Here is a 25,298-nt window from a genome sequence, read left to right as displayed (position 1 = left end):
ATTTAGGGGATGCATTTTTAATTTGTTCCCTTTGTATCTAAAAAGTACAGGGAGTTGCTGAGTTCTCAACTATCCAACTACAGGGCAGAATTTATGATACAGTGATGGGTTTTTTTGTTATGTGATTATTTTCTTTAGGTGTTTGATGCTGGTGATTATTCCCTGTTATGCTCAGTCCCCAGTGAGAATGGGCAGACATGGACAGGTGGGGATTTTGTATCGGCGGACAAAGTAATCATATGGACAGAAGATGGTCAAAGTCTTATCTATAAACTGCCAGCCAGGTACACAGGGACAAAGGTTTTCACTTTTAAACGTTTCATTTAAAGCAGGGGTCAGCAAACTTTTTCAGCAGGGCGCCGGTCCACTGTCCCTCAGACCTTGTGGGGGGCCGGACTATATGTTGAAAAAAAATAATGAGTGAATTCCTATGCCCCACAAATAACCCAGAGATGCATTTTAAATAAAAGGACACATTCTACTCATGTAAAAACATGCTGATTCCCGGACTGTCCGCAGGGCGGGTTGAGAAGGCGATTGGGCCGTATCTGGCCCCCGGGCCTTAGTTTGCCTACCCATGATTTAAAGAGACTTTCCTCCATGCTATTGGTTGAGAACAAAAACAGATGATGTTAACAAACAATACCAAAGCATGGTTGGATCTTGGCTTCTTTAAACTAAATTGTGGCTTGGAAAAACCACAGTTCCCTCACTTTGGAAATTGTGGGGAACTGCGGTTAGTTCTAAAATGGAAGGTTTCGAACTCGTTGCATATGGGACGGGAGGGGTAGGGTAATTGGGCACGCTTTCCTCTGCAATGCTAAATGAAGGTTGATTGTAAATGGAATTTACAATTAAAAGGCTGAAAGACGCAAGAAGTTCATACTGTCCATATGTTTGCATTCATGAAGGCTCTGCCTTGTTCAGTGAAACATACGGACTGCTCTCAGTTATACCCCCCCCCCCCGCCAAGATAAGGCTTTCTGATTCAGTGGAGTCTTCTGTTAACAGAAGTAGGGAAGGATATATTTTTCCTGATTTCCCCCTATGCCTTCCCACATGTATTCTAAAGGGTTGGGGGAACTGTATGATAACAGTTTAGTAATTGGCAAGGAGGGCTGCAAGAGAGAGGGGGGAATTTGTAAAAAAATACATCTCCCTCACTTTTTAGCTCTTTGAAGCCTCTGCTGGAGGAACACAATTGGATGCAACATTATGTGATTTGCCTCTGTGGATTCTTTTGGGCATAAAATGACAGGGACAAGCATTCTGTGTGAGAAGTGGCCAGTTAAATAAGTATAAGAACCTGGAGGAGGTTCTACAGACCATTCCACCTCTGAGCCATTGATGTCGACCTAGTAGGTCAAACTAGCTCCTGAAGCAAATGAAGACGCCTCAGCTCATGCCTAGCTATGTAGCCTGCGACCAATACATCTACACTGAAGCTGTAAGATTAAGCTTGTTATGTTTTGCTTTCTTTATATGCGTATGTGTGGCTTTCCTCCGCAGTTGCTTGCCAGCCAGTGATTCATTTCGCAGTGATGTTGGAAAAGTTGTCGAAAATCTAAATCCCCCTCAACTCCACTGTGTTGTGGACAGAGCAGTGGAGAAATCAGATAAACAGGTAAGACTTTATTTGGGTTGCTGCAGTGTTCACAGCAAGGGGGCTTGTTAATTAAATGCTGTGGGGACAGTCTTGCAGTGAACATAGTGAAACTGACTTTCCCAGCCTCAAGTCTCTTATGACTGGAAGGGTCTGTCTAAGCCAGGGTTTCCCCAAACTGTTTTTGGACTACAATTCCCACCATCCATGGCCACTGGTCCTGCTAGCTAGGGATGATGGGAGTTGTAGTCTAGAAAACCAGCTGGAGCCACACGTTTTGGAAACTCCAATCTAAGCGCTCAGGTGTGGCTTTCCCCAACCCATTCTACCTTAAATTGTTTAACTGCAGATGCTGAGAATCATACCTGAGACCCCCATGTATTCACCAAGAGCTGTCTAAAACTGGGATTCTGATGCTCCAGGTTGTCCTCTACTTCTTCCTTTTTCTCTGAGATCACTCTGATGCCTCTTTCTTTTTTTTTTTTGCAGTTATTAATCTGTCCTCCTGTGACTCGGTTCTTCTACGGCCGCAGAGAGTGCTTTCACAAACTGCTTATTCAGGGAGACTCCTCAGGGAGGCTCAGTATTTGGAGTATCCCAAATTCGCTTGACCATCCAAGTGTGACAGAAGGTAGCTACTTTGCAATTAACTTTTCCACGCATCTTCAGCGCAGACTTTTCCCTTTATGTGAATGGTGCTCATTTCTGTAAAATCCAGCAAGTCTCCAAAAATCCTGGAAAAGCTTCGGCATGCATTGTCGCCATCCTTGTGGGAGTCTGTCGCTAGATTCCCCTGATCACAGTTTAATCGCTCATCCTCTCTGTTTCAGTTACAAAGCAATTCATAAAAACCAGGCTCTAAAAGAATGGCTGTGTTTAGGCAGTTGTAATGTCTTGCGACACTTCAGAGCTGAAAAAAGGAAGATTCTGGCATGAACATACTCTCTTGTGAGATGTTATTTGAAAATCACTCCTATTGAAAATAAGTATTCTTCATCAGATGTGCAAAGTAAGAAATCTGTCAAGTGTAATACATGCAGGCAGGCATGGTGAGAATAAAGTAGCATACGTGAGAAAGGCACTTAGATGAAGAAATAATTAAACTATTCTAATAAGCCTTTCTGAGGTGTAACAATGAGTTCTGAATTTTCAAGATTAAAAAAGCAGCCCTCCCTTTCATGGTAATCTAATGTTAGTATGAACTTGGGTCTGCAATATTTAGCCTGTTTTATAGGTTAGATTAAGTTATAGATGGATAGCTTGATTTAAAAAGGTCACTCCAATTAATCAGGCCATAGAGTTGTTGTTGTTTTAAAAAACCCACCTTTTTCTTAATAGAGGTGCTCTTTGCAAAAACATATCGGAAGAGGCATTCTATTGGTGTGCGAAAGGAAAGGCATATAGCAGGATAGTGTCCGCGATGACTTTTGCAGTCATCTAAAATAATGTGCCTTTTTCTTCACAGTTGTTTTTTTTTTGTGTGTACAAATGTATGCAGATTTAATAGATTAAATTCCAAATGATTTGATTAAGATTTATTTAATCAGAGCACAATTGTAATCGTAGATCGCAGTGTTCTGCCTCCCACTTTCCATAACCAGCATCTCTCTCTAAAAGTGTGGTGAGGGTGATATATTTGTGTGTGTGTGTGTTTCAGGTTTCCCTGCAACCCTCTGGAGTAGATTGGGCAGGTGTGTTGTGTTGGGAGGGGAAAGGAAATCCTCTTCCACAGGCAGAAGTCCTTGTGCTAACGGGATGACTTCATTGGGTACATTAGAGATAGGAAGGCCTGGGGAAAAACTGGAAAAATTGGGGGGGAGGGACCCAGGTTTTTTCCAGTTTTCCCCAATGCTGTTTTTCCCCAGAAAAAAACAAAACAAAAAAACCCAATTGGATATAGTTTGAATATTCCACACACTTCTTTTCCAATTTTGGCTATGGAAAAAATCTGGGTTTCCCCCCATTTTTTTCTGGGGTTTTTTCCAGGCTTTCCCATCTCTAGGTACAACCAAATAGGTCCACTCTGAGTATTACAATATTGTTTGTTGTGATTTTACTAAATCTTCAAAATAATCCCACAAACACGGCTAACCTGGGAAAAAAATTACTAGTGTGAATACCAATATTGGTAACCAACAGCATCATAGAAAGGAAGAAGCCCCAGTTCATGAATACCGTATTTCTCGCTCTATAAGACGCACTTTTCCCCTCCTAAAAAGTAAGGGGAAATGTGTTTGCGTCTTATGGAGCGAATGCAGGCTGTGCAGCTTTCGCTTAAGCTAGGAGAGCAAGAGGGATCGGTGCGCACCGATCCCTCTTGCTCTCCTGGCTTCAAGGATAGCTGCCCGAAGCAGCCTCCTCTAAAACTAGGTGTGTCTTATGGTCGGGTGCATCTTATAGAGCGAAAAATACGGTAATTTCCCAGATTTGTCGCCCATATGTGATCCTTACTGTGGACAACCAGGCAGGGCCCGTTTCCAAACACAGTTTTGTAAGGGTTAGCTTAACTGAAAAGCTTTGAGAACGCTTGTACTTCTACAGCACTTTATTCTGAGCATTTCGTTTTATTCCTTTGTTTGTTCTTAAAAGCAGGATTGAAAGTGACAACTTCCACTTCCCTGCAAGAAGCGTTCACCAAACTTGCTCCTCGTCCAGCTGGAATTATAGATCAGCTGAGCTTCATGCCGAATAGCGATGAGCCTCTTAAAGTGACGGCAAGTGTATATATCCCCGCGCACGGACGCCTGGTTTGCGGCCGTGAAGATGGAAGCATTATTATTGTACCAGCAACTCAAACCGCTATCGTTCAGCTCCTGCAAGATGAGCACGTGCGCAGACGGGGTGTGTGAGCAATCGTTAAAAGTGTGCCTTGAAATGTGGTGTTGAAGCATTTTATTTGCTCTGCTGGTATTTGAAGAGGGCATTGCGATATAGTGGTTCTTCTGGCTTAGGGGTGTCTTCCTGCATCTGTTAAAATAGTTAAACAAACACAGGCACTTACTATCAAAATCAAATGATAGATGTGAGTGCTTTTGGTCCCACTTCTGAATTATGTTACCGTTCTCTAGAAAGTGGAAGATCTAAACGTTGCATTTACACATGCAGAGCATTGGAGTGCAATTTGCAACTCGGCTGGTAAAACCACCCAAAGATTCCCTACATGGACCATAAAAAGGTCTATTATGGGGGGGGGGGGTGTTTCGCTGAATGGATGTGACAACACTTTGTTTTGGGTTATCAGTAGTAATTATCATGGGGCTGGCGCTATGCATTTCTTTTTCTAATACTGGAATCCTTAAAATGACATTCATGCCCATGGCATGTTGTGGTTTTTGTGTCTCCTCCCTAACTTTTTAGGTTGGCCGCCCCACAGAACTCTGCGTGGCCATCGGAACAAAGTCACCTGCTTGCTGTATCCCCACCAAGTCTCCACTCGTTACGACCAAAGATACCTGGTGTCAGGCGGCGTGGATTTTTCCGTCATTATCTGGGACATCTTTTCTGGAGAAATGAAACACATCTTCTGTGTGCACGGTGGGGAAATCACACAGCTTTTGGTCCCTCCGGAAAACTGCAGTGTAAGTTGGTGAATGGACAGCAGAGCCAGACCAGAGTCTGGTGGCGCAGCGCCCCCCCCCCCCCATTACACCAGAGCGCTGGAGCCCATTGATGATTGGCTACAAAGTCAGCGAGTCACAGAAAGGGGAGGAGCAGCACTTAGGGAGGGAGGATAAAAAGGGGAAGTTTTTGAGGGAGAGAGTTAGATAGGGCTACGGTTCAGGTTAAGAGAGAGGGCTTGATTTGAGATGAGAGATAGGGAGTTGGATAGGATTTGACTGAGGGAGAACTGGTTCTGGGTTAAGTTAAACATCTACACCAGTGTTTCCCAACCTTGTGCCTCCAGCTGTTTTTGGACTACAATTCCCATCATCCCTTGCCACTGGTCTTGCTAGTCAGGGATGATGGGAGTTGTAGTTCAGAAACAGCTGGAGGAACAAGGTTGGGAAACACTGATCTACACTGAGGAGACTATCCAGAGCAAGAGGACAGAGCTTAAGCCAGTGTGCAGTGCAATGGCTTTTAAAGAGAGGTGGTTTGGGTTTCAACTGTACAGTATTTGGGATTCACGTGTGTCTCTCTCCTGCTCAAACATTCAAGGGGTTCCCATGATACCCAGCCTCTTGCATCTGATGGCTTACCGACTAAATAAATGACAAGTACATTGTTTTTAAGATCCAGTGGATTTGCAGCTAAAAGATCTGTGCCAATTGAAAAATATTATTTCCTCCTTTTCAGTCGAGAGTCCAGCACTGTGTTTGCTCTGTTGCCAGTGACCACTCACTAGGACTTCTGAGCTTACGGGAGAAAAAGTGTATCATGTTAGCTTCCCGGCACCTCTTTCCTATTCAAGTCATCAAGTGGAGACCATCAGATGACTACCTAGTTGTGGGCTGTTCAGATGGCTCTGTGTATGTCTGGCAGATGGATACTGGTAAGAGAAACTGTGTAAGAAGGGACTTAATAATTTCAGGCGTACCCTTTAGCAATGTAGAAGGTAGCTTAGCAGCTCCATCCAATTTTAAATTTTGGAAAGGTTATTACTTGTGCATTACCCTGCCAAATAAATCTACTTCGGGAAACATATATGCAAAGCTGCAGTGAATTAGGGGTTATTTGGCTATGAAATGCATGATAAAAGGGGAAATGGCTGACTTGTCCTATTTGCCTTTCTGCTTTTATTATAGAAGATAAATTGTTAGTAATTTTGGGTGGGATTCAACTAATGAGTTCTGTCACCCAAAGGGTTTCTGCTTATGCAATGGGACTTCCTCCTCTGCTCCCCAGTTTGCCCCTGTGCCCTCCAAAATTGGCTCTGAAGGAATTGTAATACTAACACAAGAGTTTTGAGCAAGCACAAAATTGCCTAGAGCTCATTCTTCATAGTGTAGTTTACAAAGTATGCTGTCTTGCAAGAAAATCTTGGGAAGTGCATTGCTGAACAGCTAGGCCATACTGAGCCAAAACTTCACAAGAGAAGGAAAGTTAACAACTCTAACTTTCCTTCTCTTGTGAAGTTTTGGCTCAGTATGGCCCAGCTGCTCCTATTCCATTAACTTCAATATACAATATACGAGTTCGCCCCTCGCCTCTTTCTATCTTCTTAAGGTGCTCTTGATCGCTGCGTTATGGGAATAACAGCCGTGGAGATCCTGAATGCCTGCGACGAGGCTGTGCCTGCCGCAGTCGATTCCCTCAGCCATCCTGCTGTCAACTTAAAGCAGGCCATGACTCGGCGTAGCCTTGCGGCACTGAAAAACATGGCCCATCAGAAGCTCCAGACTCTTGCCACAAACCTCCTGGCCTCCGATTCAGCTGACAAAGTAAGCTTTGGTTGCGTCTTGTTAATACACATGCTAGCAAAATGCCTACTGTCAGGACCGGTTGTGTGTTGAGGGAGGCCCTGTGTATTGCAAGGAATCCATAAGATGGTGGTCACAAAGGTCTTGGCAGCATCCCAGCCACATCCTGCTCCTTTGGCTTCGGGTGAAGTGACTGAAGAGGAGACAGAATCGGCCTGGGACCATCTGGGCTTGCTGACCTCCTTGTCCTTGGCTTGTGCTTCCTTTGCAGTAGCAGAATGTGTGGTGGCCGGCTGCCATGGCCAGACTCCTCGGCCAGCTGCAGCTCTGAGGAGGAGATTTGAAAAGTGGCCTGAGGTGGTTGTGGGGCTCTGAACATCTGCCCAGAGCTCCACCGATAACAGCATCACTGGTTGCCATTCATTTATGTGGGAGGAAGTGAAGGGGCACATAGCCCTCTGTGCATGGTAGCAGTCATAAATCCCTATCTGGATGTGTGTGGAGGAATGTTTTCTGGGAACAAAGGAGGCTGCCATATACTCAGTCAGACCATTGATCCAGTGTTGCCTACACCGTCTTTGGCTATGCTTGTGGTTAGAGGGGAGAGAGCTTAACCATGAGTCTGGGTACAGATAGCATACTTGCCCAAACTTTGGCTTAGCCCGGTGTGGCATGTGAATTCTTCTCCAGGAGCCTGCACGTTCTCATTTCTTTTTGGCCCCATCTTTTGTACCTTGCTTTCCAAGGCTCAAGGCTCAAATGACTAGTAAACAGGTGATAACTGAACATTCTTGTCTGATGGATTAAAGATTTGGGAGTATCCTGGAAATGGTGAAATGAAAAACTACTAAGGTTTTGAGAAGTTAGAGAGTTCAGTACTCAGCTCGTGTTTTAGGGTCGCTGTATTTCGAAGAGCAAAAAAGAGGACACGTTCGCTGACTTCTACTTTTAACTGTGGATCGCTATGACAACTCAACCAATTAAAAAGAGGATGTGTCCTGGAAAAAGAGGACATTTGGCAATATTTAATGTTTCTACCCTGAAACGGTTGATGCTGTAAGCATGGGCCTCTAAATTATGTACTAGGTGCTTTCAAACCCAGTCCGCCTTCCCACTACCACCCCGTGGTTAAAGTGTTTTACCGGATATATGGTGTTTTCTGGGTTTTTCTCCCTTTTTGTAATGTGAAAACCTGAGAGCCAGTGTGGTGTAGTGGTTAAGAGCTGTAGTCTCGTAATCTGGGGAACCGGGTTTGCGTCTCTGCTCCTCCACATGCAGCTGCTGGGTGACCTTGGGCCAGTCACACTTCTCTTAAGTCTCTCAGCCCCACTCGCCTCACAGAGTGTTTGTTGTGGGGGAGAAAGGGAAAGGAGAATGTTAGCCGCTTTGAGACTCCTGAAGGGGAGTGAAAGGTGGGATATCAAATCCAAACTCCTCCTCCTCCTCCTCCTCCTCCTCCTCCTCCTCCTCCTTCTTCTTGTATGGAAAGTGATATTCCAGCTGCATCTGCCCCTTTTGAGAAGTACTTTGTGATAGCGATTGAAGCCAGGATCCGAGAGTGAGTCCTACGTATGGCTTGCAACTGTTATTGTTCCTTAGTTCACAAGGAAAACCATTGCAGAAGGAGGTTTGCATGTAGGGATCACAGCTTCATGAAAAATGCATTCCAAGTGAGCCACTAGGGATCAGCCTTGCCACTTTCCTTGCAGTGGGGGATTTGTCTCGCTACTGTGGTGTAGAAATTTCTCATCTCTTGGGGGGGGGGGGAATTGGGCAAGAGGAACTTCCCTTAATGGCTTTGGCTTTTGGCTACAGTAAAGGAGCAGTCGTAGATGGGAGTAGATGGAGGATCCTAATAGCTAGTTTTATGGGCAATTTTAAAGTGAGAAAACTCTTCATAAATATTACAAATTATATATATATATATATTGCGGGAAATTGACTTCATGGCACAATGTCATGCAACTCCAAAAGACAAAATCCCAGGCAAAATCTTTACAGTGTTCGAAATAAGGTATCCTAACATGAGAGAGTAAAAATACAGAAGATGAGATTTAAAACTGGAAAGTGGTTTGATATGCTGCCTTGGGCAAGCTTTTTATTAGTAAGGCAGATTATAGATGATATATTAAGATAAAAAAGTTACTTGTTTTAAAATATTATGGGAAGTTTTATATACTTTAGAATGCACCAAGCAATTTCCCTGTCTCATTCCCCGCACCCCTCTACCCTTGTTTATTATCCTACATTCCAATATCTCCTGGCTGTTTATTGTAGTTTCGCCTTGAATTTTTACTATCAGGTAGTGACATGGACCTTGCCTGTTAAACATTTTAATTATTATTTTTTCAAACAATAGATATTTTCCCTCCCCAAAGCCAGTACCTTTTTTCGCTAAGCTGAAAATTCATGCTGTAATGCATTCTGTGCAGGACTGCCCTTGAAAACTGTTCAGAAACTTCAATGGCACAGAACCTGATCTGGTTTATTCAGACGGAACCACAGTACATCAGTTCTGCCTATGATCACATTATGGTGTTGATGCTTACCTTTTAAGCCTAAATGGCGTGAGGTCTAGATACCTGAAGGAGTGTCGTCTCCCATATTGATCTTCCTCAGCATTAAGATTATCAGAGGCAACGCTTCTCCATGATTCATCTATTGACACTACGCACGTACTAAACAGAGGGCCTTCTCTGTGGTGGCACACCAACTCTGGAATGCGCAAGAGAGGCATGCTCTGTGACAACACTACATTCCTTTCAGCGCTGGGTTAAAACCTTTTGATCTGCAGAAGCACTTAAAATTACTGCATTTTTAGTTGCTTTTATGTTTTTCATATTGCATTGTGGGTTTAAAAATTATTACATGTATAAAAAAAGGTAAAGGTAAAGGACCCCTGACAGTTAAGTCCAGTCGCAGACGACTCCGGGGTTGCGGCGCTCATCGCGCTTTACCGGCCGAGGGAGCTGGCATTTGTCCACAGACAGTTTTTCCGGGTCATGTGGCCGGCATGACTAAGCCACTTCTGGCGCAACGGAACACCGAAACCAGAGCAGTGCATGGGAACACCGTTTACCTTCCCGTTGGAGCGGTACCTATTTATGTACTTGCACTTTTGGGTGTGCTTTCGAACTGCTAGGTTGGCAGGAGCAGGGACCGAGCAACAGGAGCTCACTCCGTCGCGGGGATTCCAACTGCCAACCTTCTGATCGGCAAGCCCAAGAGACTGAGTGGTTTAGACCACAGCGCCAACTGCGTCCTATCATTTTTATAAAAAAGGATAAGCCATGCTTTCATTGTTATTGGGCCATTACATGTATACTGGCCCAATAACAATGAAAGCATTGCTTTTCCTTTTTCAAAAAAATGAAATCAGTGCTAGCACCTACCTACTTGCTCTGCTAGACTAATGCAAGGTCACAGAATCTAGTGAGGGCTGGTAGAATTGGACAGAGGTCCTGTGCCTTTCCCCTGATTGGTTGGATCTGAGTGCAGCATTCCTATTCTTGGTTTCTCTGTTTTGGATTTTTATTTATTTATTAATAAAAAGTTGTAGTCCTTAAGTGTTAAGAAGGTAGGCCTGATAGTTTATGCCAGTATCTGGGGAAATCTCATAGACACAAGGGATTAGGCTTCCCAGGGAAAGATTTTGGTGCTTTGTGTTCATAATGAACAAGTGCACAGACATGCATACATCCATTTATTTTGTACTTGTCTTTGGTTTGATGAATAATTTTCCTTTTCCTTTTCTCACAATGTACAATAGCCCCAGCAGTCTCCTATACCCAAATGAGAATGCATACCAATATTTAGCTACATGATGACATTCCCACAGAGATTTAAAAAGATAATAATAGATAGCTTCTGTAGTGATAATAATTCCTACTCATATTAACTTTATCAAACAAATGGATAAGGCTCATGATAACCTGATGTGGTGATTGCATTTTGGTACAAACATTTCAGAACTGTGTTGCCCATATATGAAAGTATACTGAGACATTCTGTAGTATTCTTCTGAACAAAGGGTTGCCTTGCTTTCTAATCAGGTTTGACAGTAGAACAGCAGAGGGCATCAGAGATCCACTTTTTGTTAAGAGCCATATTTTTTCCCCATGGATTTTATGGTTGGTATTCATAAAATAGGGCAGTTCTGTGTTTTTGCAATCCCCCAGTTTTATATAGATTTTATCCCTGTTTAAAATCAGTGAGTCCACACAGGTGAAACTGACCAGCACTAGGATTGCTACCAAGTTCGGCTAATCCATCATATTTCCAATTCTAGCATTCCAGTTTGCTGCCTTATTCCTTGTGTCAAAATGATTTTAATAGGGTAACAAATTCAAATGGCAGAGAATGTGTATGTGCACTTTGCCTTTAAACGTATTAGAGCTGGTTTGCTACAGGTACAAGTAATGTTGTTGTATGGATGAACATTTTTAAGAGAAAAGTAGCTTCTTGAGCCATTCATGCCTTCCACCTTGCTTTAATTTCCTTCTGTACTTATGATAATTAAACTAAAGCAGTAGAACTTTAAGAAACAAGTTCTCATCAATGTTTCGGATGATTGCGTCTTGCCTTGATAAGCTGACCTGTGTATGAGCCATGTGAGCACACACACACAGAGTCAACTATACCCTCCCATTTTTTATGACTAGCTAGCTAACTGCTTTGGAATTGCTCTGAGGTCTGTGGATGAAGGGCGGTATACAAATATAATAATAAATATAATAAAAAAATTAATAAAGAATATGAATCCAACTCCAGACTCTAGCTTCATATGCTGCCTCATTCAAAAATCGTTAATCGTAGTTTGTCAAATGTTATGCAGGCATCCCTCAAATTGCATGGGGTTGTGTCCCGGGTCATTGTGCGCTTGTGTAAAATCACCTGCAATTGAAACACCCCATTCTGCCTCCACTGTGTCTCGTGCCGCCCCTGCCCCATCCCTGCCCCTGCCCTTTTAGTGACATATTTTATTATGTTTCCAAGTCACTTCTGGGTTTGGCGTGTGTGTGGCCATGATCAGGCACATATTGCTCTTACCTAAAACAGGAGTTGCCTGTATTTCAGAAATTTCATACAAATAATTTTAAAACAATCAAAATCACAGTTTCCCAATTTTGGGTGAAATGGGATGGTATAGTTGCCATTGATGGCCCATTTCATGGTAATGTTTGCCAATTGCAGTTCTCCTTTGCAAAGGTGAGGGAGCTATTAAGGTTCGTCACTGAGAGAACTGGTTGTTGTTGTTTAGTCATTTAGTCGTGTCTGACTCTTCGTGACCCCATGGACCAGAGCACGCCAGGCACTCCTGTCTTCCATTGCCTCCAGCAGTTTGTTCAAATTAATCCTGGTAGCTTCGAGAACAATGTCCAACCATCTCGTCCTCTGTTGTCCCCTTCTCCTTGGGCCCTCCATCTTTCCCAACATCAGGATCTTTTCCAGGGAGTCTTCTCTTCTCATGATGTGGCCAAAGTATTGAATCCTCAGCTTCAGGATCTGTCCTTCCAGTGAGCACTCAGGGCTGATTTCCTTCGGAATGGATAGGTTTGATCTTTTTGCAGTCCATGGGACTCTCAAGAGTCTCCTCCAGCACCATAATTCAAACTGGTAGTTGGGCATTTGATCTGATCCAACATTGCTTTCTTATGGTATATTCATAGAATCACAGAATTGTAGAGTTGCAAGGGACCCCGTAAGTCATCTAGTCCAACCCTCTGCAATGCAGGAACCTCGGCTAAAGCATCCATGACAGACGGCCATCCAAGCTCTGTTGAAAACCTCCAAGGAAGGGGAGTCCACAAGCTCCCGAGGGAATACGTTCCACTGTCAAGCAGCTTTTATTAAACCCTCACTGTCATTTTATCCAATTAAATCTTATCTAAGTAAACTTAAGACACAGAAACTGGTGGCTGGATTTGGTGCGTAAACCTGTCATTTCCGCGTGTAAAATAAACAAAAATGAAAATAGATGTGATGAGACGATCAACGGCTTGTTACAAGCTCTTAGATTTGTGTAGTTTGCAGAGAAGAGCGGTATAGCTGACAAATACCCCTTTGCCTTTTCGGCGAGTTCCCAGAAGTCCCTTCACTGCGAGGAGGTGAAAGGGGAAATTGACAAGAGGGTTGAAACCTCTTGTCAGTTTCACCTCTCCAGCCTTGAGCTTCCAAGATTGTCAGTTTCACTGCTGCTCTTTGAAATCTTTCTGGCAGGTTCTGTGGAAATCTTGCTCGAGTTCAGAGAATTACCTGCAAAGGCTGCAAACCGAAGTGGTGAAACTGATGAGCTTTCTCCATCACCGCTATCGCCAGAGAGGCTCCTTCATTATAGGGGGTTTCAAAATTTTTTTTTTTCTTCTGTAGGAGTTTTGCCTTTTGTCAATTTCACCATTACTGTGAAGAGTCTTCGGCAGGCTCCCTGCGGAGGTGTGTGTGTAAGGGGGACTTGTCACTTTCACAGCTGCACTTTTCAGCCTTTTGCGTGAGGAATAGATAACATGCAGTGAGTGATGAACTTGCCAGGGCAGGTGGATACATGCATGAACAGTTAAGCTTGTGTGGAGGGGGAAACACCCACTGTTTGGGATGGAGGAGGAATGCATGCATGCAGATAAATTGTTAGAAAACAGGAACTGGCCGTGCAATGTGCAGCTGAGGCCAGGAGCAGAGCATTGGGTTTCTTGTTAAACGGCTTAGAGGTTTTGCTAAAATCACGCAGTACAGTGGTACCTTGGTTCTCAAACGCCTTGGTACTTGGAACCCAAACACTGCAAACCTGCTTTGAGTGTTATGCTTCCGATTTGAGTGTTACGCTGAGGTCTGCCTGTTTTTGCTATTTATTTTGCGTTTTTGTTTTTGTGGCTCTTTTTATTTTGTTTTTGTAACTGTGTGGAACCCAGTTCAGGTACTGGGTGTCTGCAGTACATTGTTTATTGCTTTCATTTAATGGATCAGTGGTCTCATTAGATAGTAAAATTCATGTTAAATTGCTGTTTTAGGGGTTGTTTTAAAAGTCTGGAATGGATTAATCCATTTTGCATTACTTTCTGTGGGAAAGCGCGCTTTGGTTTTGGAGCACTTTGGTTTTAGAATGGACTTCCAGAACTGATTAAGTTTGAGAACCAAGGTACCTCTGTAGATAAATTTTGTTATGTATGTATGTATGTATAAATAAATAAATAAATGAGTAGAATGGAAGAGAAGAGGCTCTAGAATGCAGACTGGAGAAACACAGCTTTGTGAAAATTCTAGGGGCTGGTTCGGGAACAGATACTTTCAACAACTGCTGAAGTTGAAGCTTTAAATACTGTCAAGCTCTACACTTTCCTACCCTGCTTGGATTTTAAACGTGGCCCCTTGGCTACAATCTATCAGCTTCCTATGAGGCAGGGCTTGAGAAGGGCTGGTGCAGAGATAATTTTCAAGGCTCCATCATAGACAGACCTTGACAGAGACCATCACAACATTTATGTACAGGATACATTGAAATTCATCAAACAAAATATAGCTAGGGGAATCTGATGATGCGCATTGTGTTCTTCTCCCCGATCCAACCAACCACTGGAGACCAACTTGGTTTCCCATACCGTGTGAGCCCCTTCTCTGCCTGAAAATGTGTTTTGCACGGTGGTGGAAACAGAGATTGAAATTGACCTCCACTACTTAGCCCCCGCAAATGGGATTGGTATTGAAATCAGTCTAATTTGGCACAAGTTGAATGCGGCTTGCACTCTTGCGTTTTGTCTGCTTTCATCATCCTCACTTCCTTGGCAGACCAAGGAAGGATGTACATGCTGTTGACTAGCAAGGTGAGGCTTTGAAGAGGTACAGGTTGATGGCCAAAGACAGCATATTGTTCTAGGGGCTGAAGTGAGCATCAAAGGAGCAGATCTCAAAAATGTGTGAACAGAATCAACAAAGAGTTACGTATCCCATTTAGTGCCAAACATAAATCTCTGTGGGTATTTAAGAGGCGTGTGTTTGTGCGTGCTAATTCATTATTTACTGTCTCAAAGTGGCACTGGTAATTTTAACAATGAATTCAACAACTGCCCTGTGATCTTGCATTCCAAAGTGGGGAAGAAGGAGAAACCTTGTTACGGTTATAATCTGGTTTCACACTTTACCTGTGAGCTCAATGGGGCCTCGACATCTGAGTGGACATATATGGGAATGTGCTGTAAGTCTTCTTTAGACTTCCCAGTGTAGATTGGCTCTGTGGGAGACAATGCTTTTCAATGTTTTATTTCTGCGAAGGGAGTCCTGCAAACACCTGTGTATCAACACCTGTCCAAAAAGGTGGGGAACTGTCTGCGCCTTTGTCTTTTTCATACACATATCTGTTTCTCTTGGATGAATTAATTTATCCCTTCTCTTGGGATCCTTGATAGACTTGGACACAGTTTGTACAAGTGCTACTATCACGTAAAACCACATGGATAACCCAACAGATGCATGCTGGTTCCTATTATTTTTTTTTTAAAAAAGCATGGGAAAATACAATTAACTGCTCATATTTTTCAAAAATACGTTATACATATTGTTTTGGAGTGTTTCACATTTAATTATACTTTTTTTTTTTTTAAAAAAAGGAATCATATAGTAATCTTAAATCATTCACATTTCAAATTTATTGTTTGCTTGCTTTCAAATGCCACAACTCTTCTCCTATCCAAGATACCCAGGTTATGTTTTGCGCAAACTCTTTGCATAGTACTGCACAAGCCAGAGAAATAACTATTGCGTGTTTTATTGCAGGGAAATTTGCCTAAGTACTCTCACAACTCTCTGATGGTTCAGGCCCTGAAGACTAACTTAACAGACCCAGATGTCCATGTGCTCTTCTTTGATGTAGAAGCTCTGATTATTCAACTGCTAACTGAAGAAGCCTCCAGGCCTAATACAGCCCTTATTTCCCCGGAGAATTTGCAGAAAGCATCTGGCAGTTCTGACAAAGGGAGCTCCTTCCTGGCTGGCAAACGAGCAGCGGTCCTGTTCCAGCAGGTCAAAGAAACAATCAAAGAGAACATAAAAGAACATCTCCTTGATGAGGACGAGGACGACGAAGAAGCCAGGCAGAGGAGAGAAGACAGCGACCCCGAGTACCGGTCCAGCAAATCTAAGCCCTTAACCCTCTTAGAATACAATCTAACCATGGACACAGCCAAGTTGTTTATGTCATGCCTTCATGCTTGGGGCTTGAACGGTGTTCTAGATGAGCTTTGCAGTGACCGCTTGGGGATGCTGAGACCTCACTGCTCTGTCTCTTTTGGCTTGCTCTCGAGAGGAGGCCACATGTCGCTGATGCTTCCCGGATACAATCAGCCCATAGGCAAGATGCCCTCCGTTGATGTGGAGGTAGGGAAGTCTGTATCTCACACGGAGGGACATATCAGAGGAACATACGGCATATCACGCGCAGTAACTACTCAGCACCTCCTCTCCATTATCTCCTTGGCTAACACCTTGATGAGCATGACGAACGCAACATTCATTGGTGATCATATGAAGAAGGGACCAGTCAGGTACCTGTAGAAAAAATAAATAAACCTATTCAATTTACCTCTTTCATCCTTTGCTGTCTCGCTCCGAACCACCTTTCTTTAGTACACAGTTGTGCATTCTTTATTGATAGATCATTGTTTTGTTGAATTTCATCCTAGATCAGGGATTCCCAGACTTGGGTCTCCAGCTGTTTTAGGTCTGCATTTCCCATCACCCCTGACCACTGGTCCTGCTAGCTAGGCATGATGGGAGTTGTAGTCCAAAAGCAGCTGGAGACCCAAGTCTGGGAAACCTTGACCTAGATAAACCCAGAGCGAGCCAGATTGCTTTTCCTATTCTTTCTTATACCCTGTATTGTATAACTTGGCTGAAAGTAGTGAAGTTCTAGGTATTTGTACCTGGACACCATTTTGGTGAGGTTTCAGTCAAATGATTGAAATGTTATATTACATTTCAAATAGGCAAAAGTTATGTTGTTAAGGAGGTGGTTCATAAAATGATGTTTGATTTGTTGTTTTCGCTGTCTAGACTCAGTACAGGTTACAGCACTTGACAACTATTTTTGCCTGTCTGGTTTTAAAAATAAAACTTCATGGATAAAATAGAAGCTAAGAAGTAGTTTATATGAGAATTGAGGTAAGCCTCTCCATCTTCCTTGACCACCATATCCACAGAAGATACTAAATCAGCCATTGGAAGGAAAGAAGGGAACTATATTTTCCAGGAAATAAAAGGGATGGAGGATATCTGAGGTATTGATAGAAGAGAGGCTGAGAAAGACAATGATGATGAATTGGGTAAAAAGGGTACCGAGATCTGTGCATGTTTAACAGAAGATGCAACCCATTCTTAAGCTATTCTTATGTGGCACCAAGCCCAAATATTATATGGTGTGCAATATTTTCTGATTTTACATACCCAATTCTTGAATTTTTTTTATTTGTAGACCACCTAGACCAGGGACTCCCGAGCTTGCTAGAGTGAAGACACCTGCTCCAGTTGCCAGTCCGACAGCTCAGGGGCTGATTAAACAAGGTAACCTCTAGGCCCTTGAGATAATGGAGATATCACTCAGACTGTGGAATTGTCTTAATGATACGTTCTTTTCTCTCTCTTTTTCTGAGTGATTAAGCTGAAATGTCTGATAATTGCAAAGGATGGTCTGATAATTGCAGGTGTTTTATGAAACGGAAGGTTCCTGTGTGCATATGATCTTTTGAGTTCATAGCAGCAACATTTTTCAGGTACCCCGTGCTGACAGCCAAGCACCTTGCTGGAGGTTAAGGTGGTGGTCATATGTATCTGATCCACCATTCTTTGAACTCACCCTGGATTCATCTCCTGGCAGTTCATCACCAGGGGCTGATATGAAACCTGCACTTGCCATGAGCCTTGCAGTCCAGTTTTGCAATCTGTTCCTAAACTGATGGATCAGCATAACTACAACTCAGGTTAATCCCAGTGGTTGTTCTAAGGGAGGGAATCTCTAGATCCACTCTGTTTGACTCCCCTCTCTTTAATGCTTGGCATTACTGATCCTGTATATCTCTGGTATTCAAAGGTGGATAGATTAACCTGTGTGTGACTCAAGGGAGCCCATGAAAGGGTATGGCTCAAATAATATCTGGGCTCTTGGGGGCAGTATTCAGCTGCCACATCCCATCAGTGCAAAGACATATTTAGAGGACACATGGGAAAGGAGAGGAGAACAAAGTTCTGTTGTGCAAGCAGAAATCTTTCTATCGGATTTCACATTCTCCTTATTTTCTTTCTGGAAAAGGAAACGTGTGTCCATTGACATCTGGGCAAAAAAGGTTATCACCTTTCTTAAAACTCCTTTGTTACTCTCTCTTTGTTCCACACATAGTCTTGTTAACAGGGCAATATAAATTTGTTTTCCTAACTGGATCCCACGGTCTTCTATAAAGTGGTGCCCCGCAAGACGAACGCCTCGCAAGACGAAAAACCCACTAGACGAAAGGGTTTTCCGTTTTGGAGGCGCTTCGCAAAACGAATTTCCCTATGGGCTTGCTTCGCAAGAAGAAAGCCCAAAGGGAAATCTCCGGGGACCTCTTTTAAATGCTGGAGGTGGGGAGCAAAGCCTTCCCCCCCCCCCTCCGGCCTTCAGAAGAGGTCCAGGTAGGCCGGCGGGGGCCGAAAGGCTTTGCTCCCCACCGCCAGCATTTTAAAAGCAGTCCGGGATAGCAGGGAAGCGCTTCCCGCTATCCAGGATGGCTTTTGAAGGCAGGCGGGGGGGAGCAAAGACTTTTGCCCCCCGCCCGCCTTCAGAAGAGGTACTGGACCTCTTCTGAAGGCCGGCGGGGGGCAAAAGTCTTTGCTCCCCCCTGCCTGCCTTCCTGGGAGAGCAGAGAAACGCAGCGCGGCTTTGCCTAGCGTCTGATCCTCTTCTCATGGCTACTATATTTAAAACATGATAAATCAAGCACATTGCTTTATGTTGAACTCAAGTGTAGATGTCCCCATTGGAAGTCAAGGAGGTAAATGACTATACAACTTTTAGAAGGCATCTGAAGGCAGCGCCGTGTCAGGAGGATTTTAACGTCTGATGATTTTATATGTGTTGGAAACTGCCCAGAGTGGCTGGGGCAACCCAGCCAAATGGGTGGGAAATAAATACATATATACATACATACATACATACATACAATTATTAGATAACGCACCGCCCCCCCCCCCCCGGCCGGAAGGTAGCTTGGTTGTGAATGATTTGCGAGAGAAGAAAGTTAGAAATTGAATACAAATCCCCCTGGAAGTCTGTAGAGTAACCCAAAGAAGTGTCCATGAATTCCCCCCTCAGTGTTTCTTTTCCTTTTTTGAAATTTAGTGGAGAGATAAAATTTCATTAACTGAAAAAACTTTTGCCTCCTTTAAAGCCACATTTAATAGCTGAGCAATCAAGTGAATGAAAGCTTTCAGTCTGGCTTTTAATGGGCAATGAACAGATGTGAAAGCAAATATTTCAGTTTCTCACTCTATGTGATGCTATGATGAAGTTTGACTTTTCTGTGCAGTAAAGTGTGTAAATCATTATGGCTGACATGCATTGGTAGCTGCTAGTCAGCAAAAAGGGCTTCTTCTGGTATGGTGAGACTTCCCCTTCCCCTGCTCCTCCCCTCAGCCCCTCCAGAGCAGATTTGGGGATGGCACAGGGAACAGGGAAGAAGAGTTACGTCAGGCAAGCAGAAGTCCACTACAGTGGTACCTCAGGTTAAGTACTTAATTCGTTCCGGAGGTCTGTTCTTAACCTGAAACTGTTCTTAACCTGAAGCACTACTTTAGCTAATGGGGCCTCCCGCTGCTGCCGTGCCGCCGGAGCACAATTTCTGTTCTCATCCTGAAGCAAAGTTCTTAACCTGAAGCACTATTTCTGGGTTAGCGGAGTCTGTAACCTGAAGCGTATGTAACCTGAAGCGTATGTAACCCGAGGTACCACTGTAATGTGAGGTTGCATGTCATTTACATTTGTTTTTTTTAATGTTCACAATGTGGTGTCATCTAAACCATGGTGCACTGGGAGGCCTTTCAAAAATTAATAAATAAAATAAGATCTACCCCGCCAATCTGGCTGGGCTTTCCCAGCCACTCTGGGTGGCTGTCAACAGAACATTAAAAACAGAATAAAACTTCAAACATAAAAAACTTCCCTAAACAGGGCTGCCTTCAGATGTCTTCTAAAAGTTTGGTAGTTATTTTTCTCTTTGACATCTGGTGGGAGGGCGTTCCACAGGGTGGGTGCCACTACTGAGAAGGCCCTCTGCCTGGTGCCCTGTAACCTTACTTCTTGCAGTGAGGGAACTACCAGAAGGCCATCAGAGCTGGAGCTCAGTCTCTGGGCTGAACGATGGGGGTGGAAACGCTCCTTCAGGTATTACCATCCTCATAGGTCATCTATTAATGTGGTTCATAATGCCATTGTCATATTTATAGTTCATGCTATCAGATCTACTGTTAATTGCTTGCTTCTTCCCTGATAATAAATGGGGGAAGGTTTATCATAAACAGTAACAGCCAGAAGATTTTTTTTCGTGAAATCGTTAGATTTTTGTTCCACCTTTCTCCTAGCTATCACATTGTAGGTTTTTCTCATCAACCTTCTATCGCTTGACTTGGTGCCTGTGACATGTTGTGCATTTCCGTGAGTTTAACTCTTAATTGCAGCGCAGCTAACATGCAATGGACAGTGGCTGAGCACAATCAATTCATGCAGCGTATTTTATCAGATTGCTCGAACGCCCAGTTCTGCTGGCCTACCAAGCCAGCTGTTGTTACTTTCAGTTACACTGATTGATATAAACAATGACAGCCAGAGAGACTGTTCTCTTTCTCCCACCCTCATCACAAAGGAGTGAAGCTTAAATATCGAACTGTAAACTCTGACAATTTGAGTCTGGGTGTATTTTTGGAAAGCTTGTGCTTTTATCAGTTCAAGATCTTTCCCCAATCCTGGTTGTCTGTTGTTATTATTTTTTAATTCACACGTAATACATGCTAGCTGGTTTACAGCGTTGCGTGTGCCATCGTGATGCATTCGCGTGGAAATCATAGAAGAAGTAAATTTGATGCAGATGTCTTAGAGTGACAAAAGAAGTTCACTGCATGAAAACCAAACATACAATTCAGGAAACAATGCTTAATCTGTTCTGGAGCCTGAGCTCATTGTTGTTCTGCAATGGAATAAAGGAGAGGGATTAATTTGAAGATGCTTGTGCATGACATATGGTAATTCTCTGTGAGAAGGAAGTGTCAGCCAGTGACCTCTAAATCTTAACATTGACCTCTGGTTGTAGAATGGTGTGTGCCATACGGTCTGCCTGTCCTTTCATATGATAATTTGATTCATGGAGCATTAGTGAAACTATAAAGTTTATGGCTGCCTTTGGACTGCCTTCGCATTAAAAAAAATAAGAACCCCACCACAATTCACAAAACGGCCATCGTAAAACGGCAGAAATTTTAATTTGGCAAAAACTATTCTGAGCAATTAACTTTTTAAAGTGGCTTCCTCACTGAAAGTAGTTGACAGTACGCACTAAATCAATCTTAGTGTGGGTACTAAAGAGATTAGTTTTCAAGGTGTTTTATTCGGCCGGGCCTTAAAACAATTTGCAAAGGTCAAAACATCCAAAATTAGACTTGTCTTAACTGTAAAGCTTTATTCGTGCAGTTGTGATGTGGATGATAATTTATATCCTGGTTCTTTGGGTTTATAATTACTTGTGATTTTAAGCCGCAATATTGCTTGTCATAATGTGGACTTTCTGTTAGTACGTGTAACTGTGACCAGGATTTCCCTACCTAACGTGCTCACTCTGCTGTTTAAAATGGGATTGATGCAAGTTTCTTGATTTAACATTTCTTGGTGTATAGTCCAAGTAACCAAAGTCTCACCCTGTGTTCTATAATTGACTTGTTTCTCTCTCACTAGAACGCTTCTTGAAGGGTTCTTGTATAGTAATTGCTAATATAGTCCCAGAGAGTTATGGTTCTCCCCCTTTCCCCATTCTTTAGTAATACGAACCATTTTCTGAAACGTCTGTCTTCATTTTCCTCTTTATTTCTTCTTTCCTGCTCAAGTTGCTCCTGCTGTTTCTGCTAGCACTGAAGCTGATCTCTCTGGCTCCGACCCTGCTCCTTTACATACCTGTTTCTTAGTAAATGAAGGTATTCTCACCTCCGTTTCTATCTACTTGGCCTTTTTCTTTTTCTTTTTCTTTAAACTAACTTGCTCTCTCGTTGTTACATGCCTCTTCTAATCTGCACATTCATTCACTTTCTCAATTTGAAAACAAGCTTCATTTAGCAACCTTTATTTGCAACTAATGATTAGTTTTAATTCATTTTCCTCTGCCTTTAAGTGATGGTTGTACATCACTTAAGCAGCTAGCTTAGCTGACTGGAAAAAAGAAATTTATATTTAATGAATTAAGATCTTTAAATTCAATTTGTCAACCCTTTTTCACCTTGTGGGGGAAGGGACAAGGAGAGAACAATTACATATTTTTAATTTTCCGGTGGCTTCAGAATGAGGATTTAAGCAATTGAATCGCAACTGAAGGGATATTTTGGGGGGCTTAGAGAAAGTTGGTTACCTTGTGGATAACTTTCCTATTGATAAAAATTTGTTTGCTTATAAATAGAGGGTGTTTTTCAGTGACAATATGTAAGGGTTTTGTTACCATTCTTTTATCTGTAAAGGCAAAATCCGAGATCTTGTAAATACTTGTTTTCTAACACAGTCTTGTAATGTGCAGGTAATTTCTTTCTCTCAAAAGATCACCTAGAAAAGATCATGTTGTTGTTGTTGTTTAAAAAAGGAAATAAAAGTACCCTACAAACAGCAAAAAAATAAAAGAAATAAAAAAGCAAAGAGCAAAAAAATAAGCAATTAAATCTGCCTAACCTTGTTAACTTCAGTGGAACTAAGCTGATTTCTAAAAGGCGATGTGTCAGTTTAAATCATTTGTAGATTCCTCTGCTTGTAGGCGTTTTCGTAAGTTCTACTGTTTATGAATTATGGACCACTTTTCAATTATTTGTATACATTGTTCTCATTCATTGTGCTACTAAATGTATCCAGTTTTTCCTTTACACGAGAAATAGAGACTCTATTCAGCAGGTAACATCTATGTGTCCGATGGCTTAGTTGTCATGCTAAGAGAGAATTGCTTCATTCAGCTCTAAGTAGATACAAGCCTTCCTCTAAGTGGTGACTGGAAGAATTCATTAGAAACCAGCAACAACCCAGATTACTTCTGCAGTGATTAGACGTGGTGTATTAAAGTTGTGTCGAAAATTCCCCCTTTTCTAAGTTTGGAGGGTAAAAGTTGTGATTTTTTCCAGGTTTGAAATTTCTCCCGAATACGAAAAAAAGAAAGAAAGAAAAGAAAGAAACTTCTCCTGAAAATAAAATCTAAATTACAAGCATATGCACCTTTGGGGGGGGGGTGTTTTTGCTGTTTTTCCGTATTAGAGTAGTCCTTATTAGAGTAGTCACATGGATGATCCTATAGTGACTGGGATGACATCATGATAGTATAGCCAATCAGACTTAGCTATGTGATGACATCAGTGAGGGTAATTGGGAATAACATCAAATAAGGGCAGTTCAACTTACTAAGCAAATATTATTGCAAGGCGGGGGAAATGTATTTATTAAATAAAATTTCTACAGCACTTATAATAATAATTTATTATTTATACCCCGCCCATCTGACTGGGCCTCCCCAGCCACTCTGGGCAGCTTCCATAAAAACCAAAAATACAGTAAAACTTGCTTGTTTCAAAAAAACCCAGCACCCTCAAAGTGCTTTACATAAATGAAAAGGTGTGCATTTTTCGACACAACAAAAACTAAATAGTTTTGCTTCAGCTCTAGCTATTGGAGCCTGCTAGATGGTGATGCTAACCTAGGTGTACTTTGATTTTTTTAAAAAAAAATTAAAACCTCTGAGAAATTATTTCCTATAGTTAACAGTATGTGTAAAACACCTACACTTCTGCACTTGGACAGTGGCGATTTCACTGTGAAACCCATTGCTTTCTGTTTATTTTAATGTCCGTATTGGTGAGCATCAAAACCAGCATTTGAACCCATGCTTTTTTGGTACTGTTGTGCTGTTTAGAACTTTGAAAGAGTTTTGTGTGTTTTATGGCTTTTTAAAGCTAGTGTTCGTTCCTCTGTGTATTTGATGGCTGATTGTCCATGTCTGGCTTTATGTATTGGCTGCAATTCTACACCTATCTTGCTTATGTTTAAGTTTGGTTTTTAGCAGGGATTTAAGAGGGAAAAAAATCCTTGGAGCATGTTCATCAAGATTCTCAAAAAACTGGTCTGATACCTAACAGTCTTGTTTCTTTCTTTCTTTCTTTCTTTCTTTCTCCTCCTCCTATTATTATTATTATTATTATTATTATTATTATTATTATTATTATTCATGGGTGCAGTCCTTAAAAAGAGAGAAAGTTGTGCCCCAAGAGAAAACTAATTCTGGTACTTGGGAATCTGAAATGTATTTCAGCCTTGTTGCTATTTTGCATGGAAGGCAATCTATTACACACCTGAACCAGCAGTATTGCACCTTAATGATTTTCCACTGCTGTTCCTCCATGTAGTCCAGGCACCGGCAAACTCAGCCCTCCAGATGTTTAGGGACTACAATTCCCATCATCCCTGGCCACTGGTCCTGTTAGCTAGGGATCATGGGAGTTGTAGGCCAAAAACATCTGGAGGGCCAAGCTTGCCTATGCCTGATGTAGCCCTTGGAGAAGGACCATAAAACACTGGCTCAGGTGCAACTTTCCCTAAAGCCAAAACAGGAGTTGGTTTAGAGCATCCATGTTAGTCTTTCATAGCTGCTAAGGTATTCCCATCCCTTCCCTCTGCTTCCTTTCCTCCCGTTGTGCATGGTAGCACATTCACCCTTCCTCCTACCTCACAGGATATGTCCCTTCCTGCCAACTGATTCTGCTAGAGGGCGCCAGGGCACCTGTGGCCTCAGGGCAGGATTGTGGCTGCTGTTCTCATGCACTGTCCTTATCACGTTGTGATAAATCTCTAGCATGAAAAACAAATTCACCGGTTTTATATTTTATGTGGAAGAGGATGCTTGTGAAAGCATGAGTCTCATACCTAGTCTGATTCAACGTCTTGCACTGGTTGGTTTAAACATGTTATCTCTTGTCCATCTGTCTGTCTGTCTCTCGCACATGCGTACATGTATGCACACACTGTTCAAATTAGTCAATAATTGGATACGATGTGTTCGGTCCAAAGAACTTTGAGTAGAAGGAAAATAAATGCCCAA

General features: G+C 42.5%; 1 protein-coding gene across 5 annotated transcripts in view; it reads left to right on the top strand.

Annotated features, from left to right (window-relative positions):
* WDR7 (WD repeat domain 7) overlaps window positions 1-25,298 on the top strand; it is a 214,968-nt gene that overhangs the window by 27,198 nt on the left and 162,472 nt on the right. For 2 of the 5 annotated variants that reach the window (XM_083702561.1, XM_083702565.1), the window contains 10 exons: window positions 139-284; window positions 1,510-1,624; window positions 2,093-2,234; window positions 4,193-4,444; window positions 4,961-5,181; window positions 5,900-6,095; window positions 6,770-6,984; window positions 15,727-16,493; window positions 17,420-17,508; window positions 22,069-22,155. In XM_083702561.1, coding sequence (XP_083558687.1) covers window positions 139-284; window positions 1,510-1,624; window positions 2,093-2,234; window positions 4,193-4,444; window positions 4,961-5,181; window positions 5,900-6,095; window positions 6,770-6,984; window positions 15,727-16,493; window positions 17,420-17,508; window positions 22,069-22,155 — 2,230 coding nt within the window. The remainder of the gene's footprint in view (window positions 1-138; window positions 285-1,509; window positions 1,625-2,092; window positions 2,235-4,192; window positions 4,445-4,960; window positions 5,182-5,899; window positions 6,096-6,769; window positions 6,985-15,726; window positions 16,494-17,419; window positions 17,509-22,068; window positions 22,156-25,298) is intronic. The other 3 variants (XM_083702562.1, XM_083702564.1, XM_083702563.1) reach the window with 3 other exon arrangements.

This window comes from Podarcis gaigeae, assembly GCF_964106915.1.
Source record: "Podarcis gaigeae genome assembly, chromosome: 11".
NCBI lineage: Eukaryota > Metazoa > Chordata > Lepidosauria > Squamata > Lacertidae > Podarcis > Podarcis gaigeae.
This window is presented reverse-complemented; position numbering and strand designations above follow the sequence as displayed.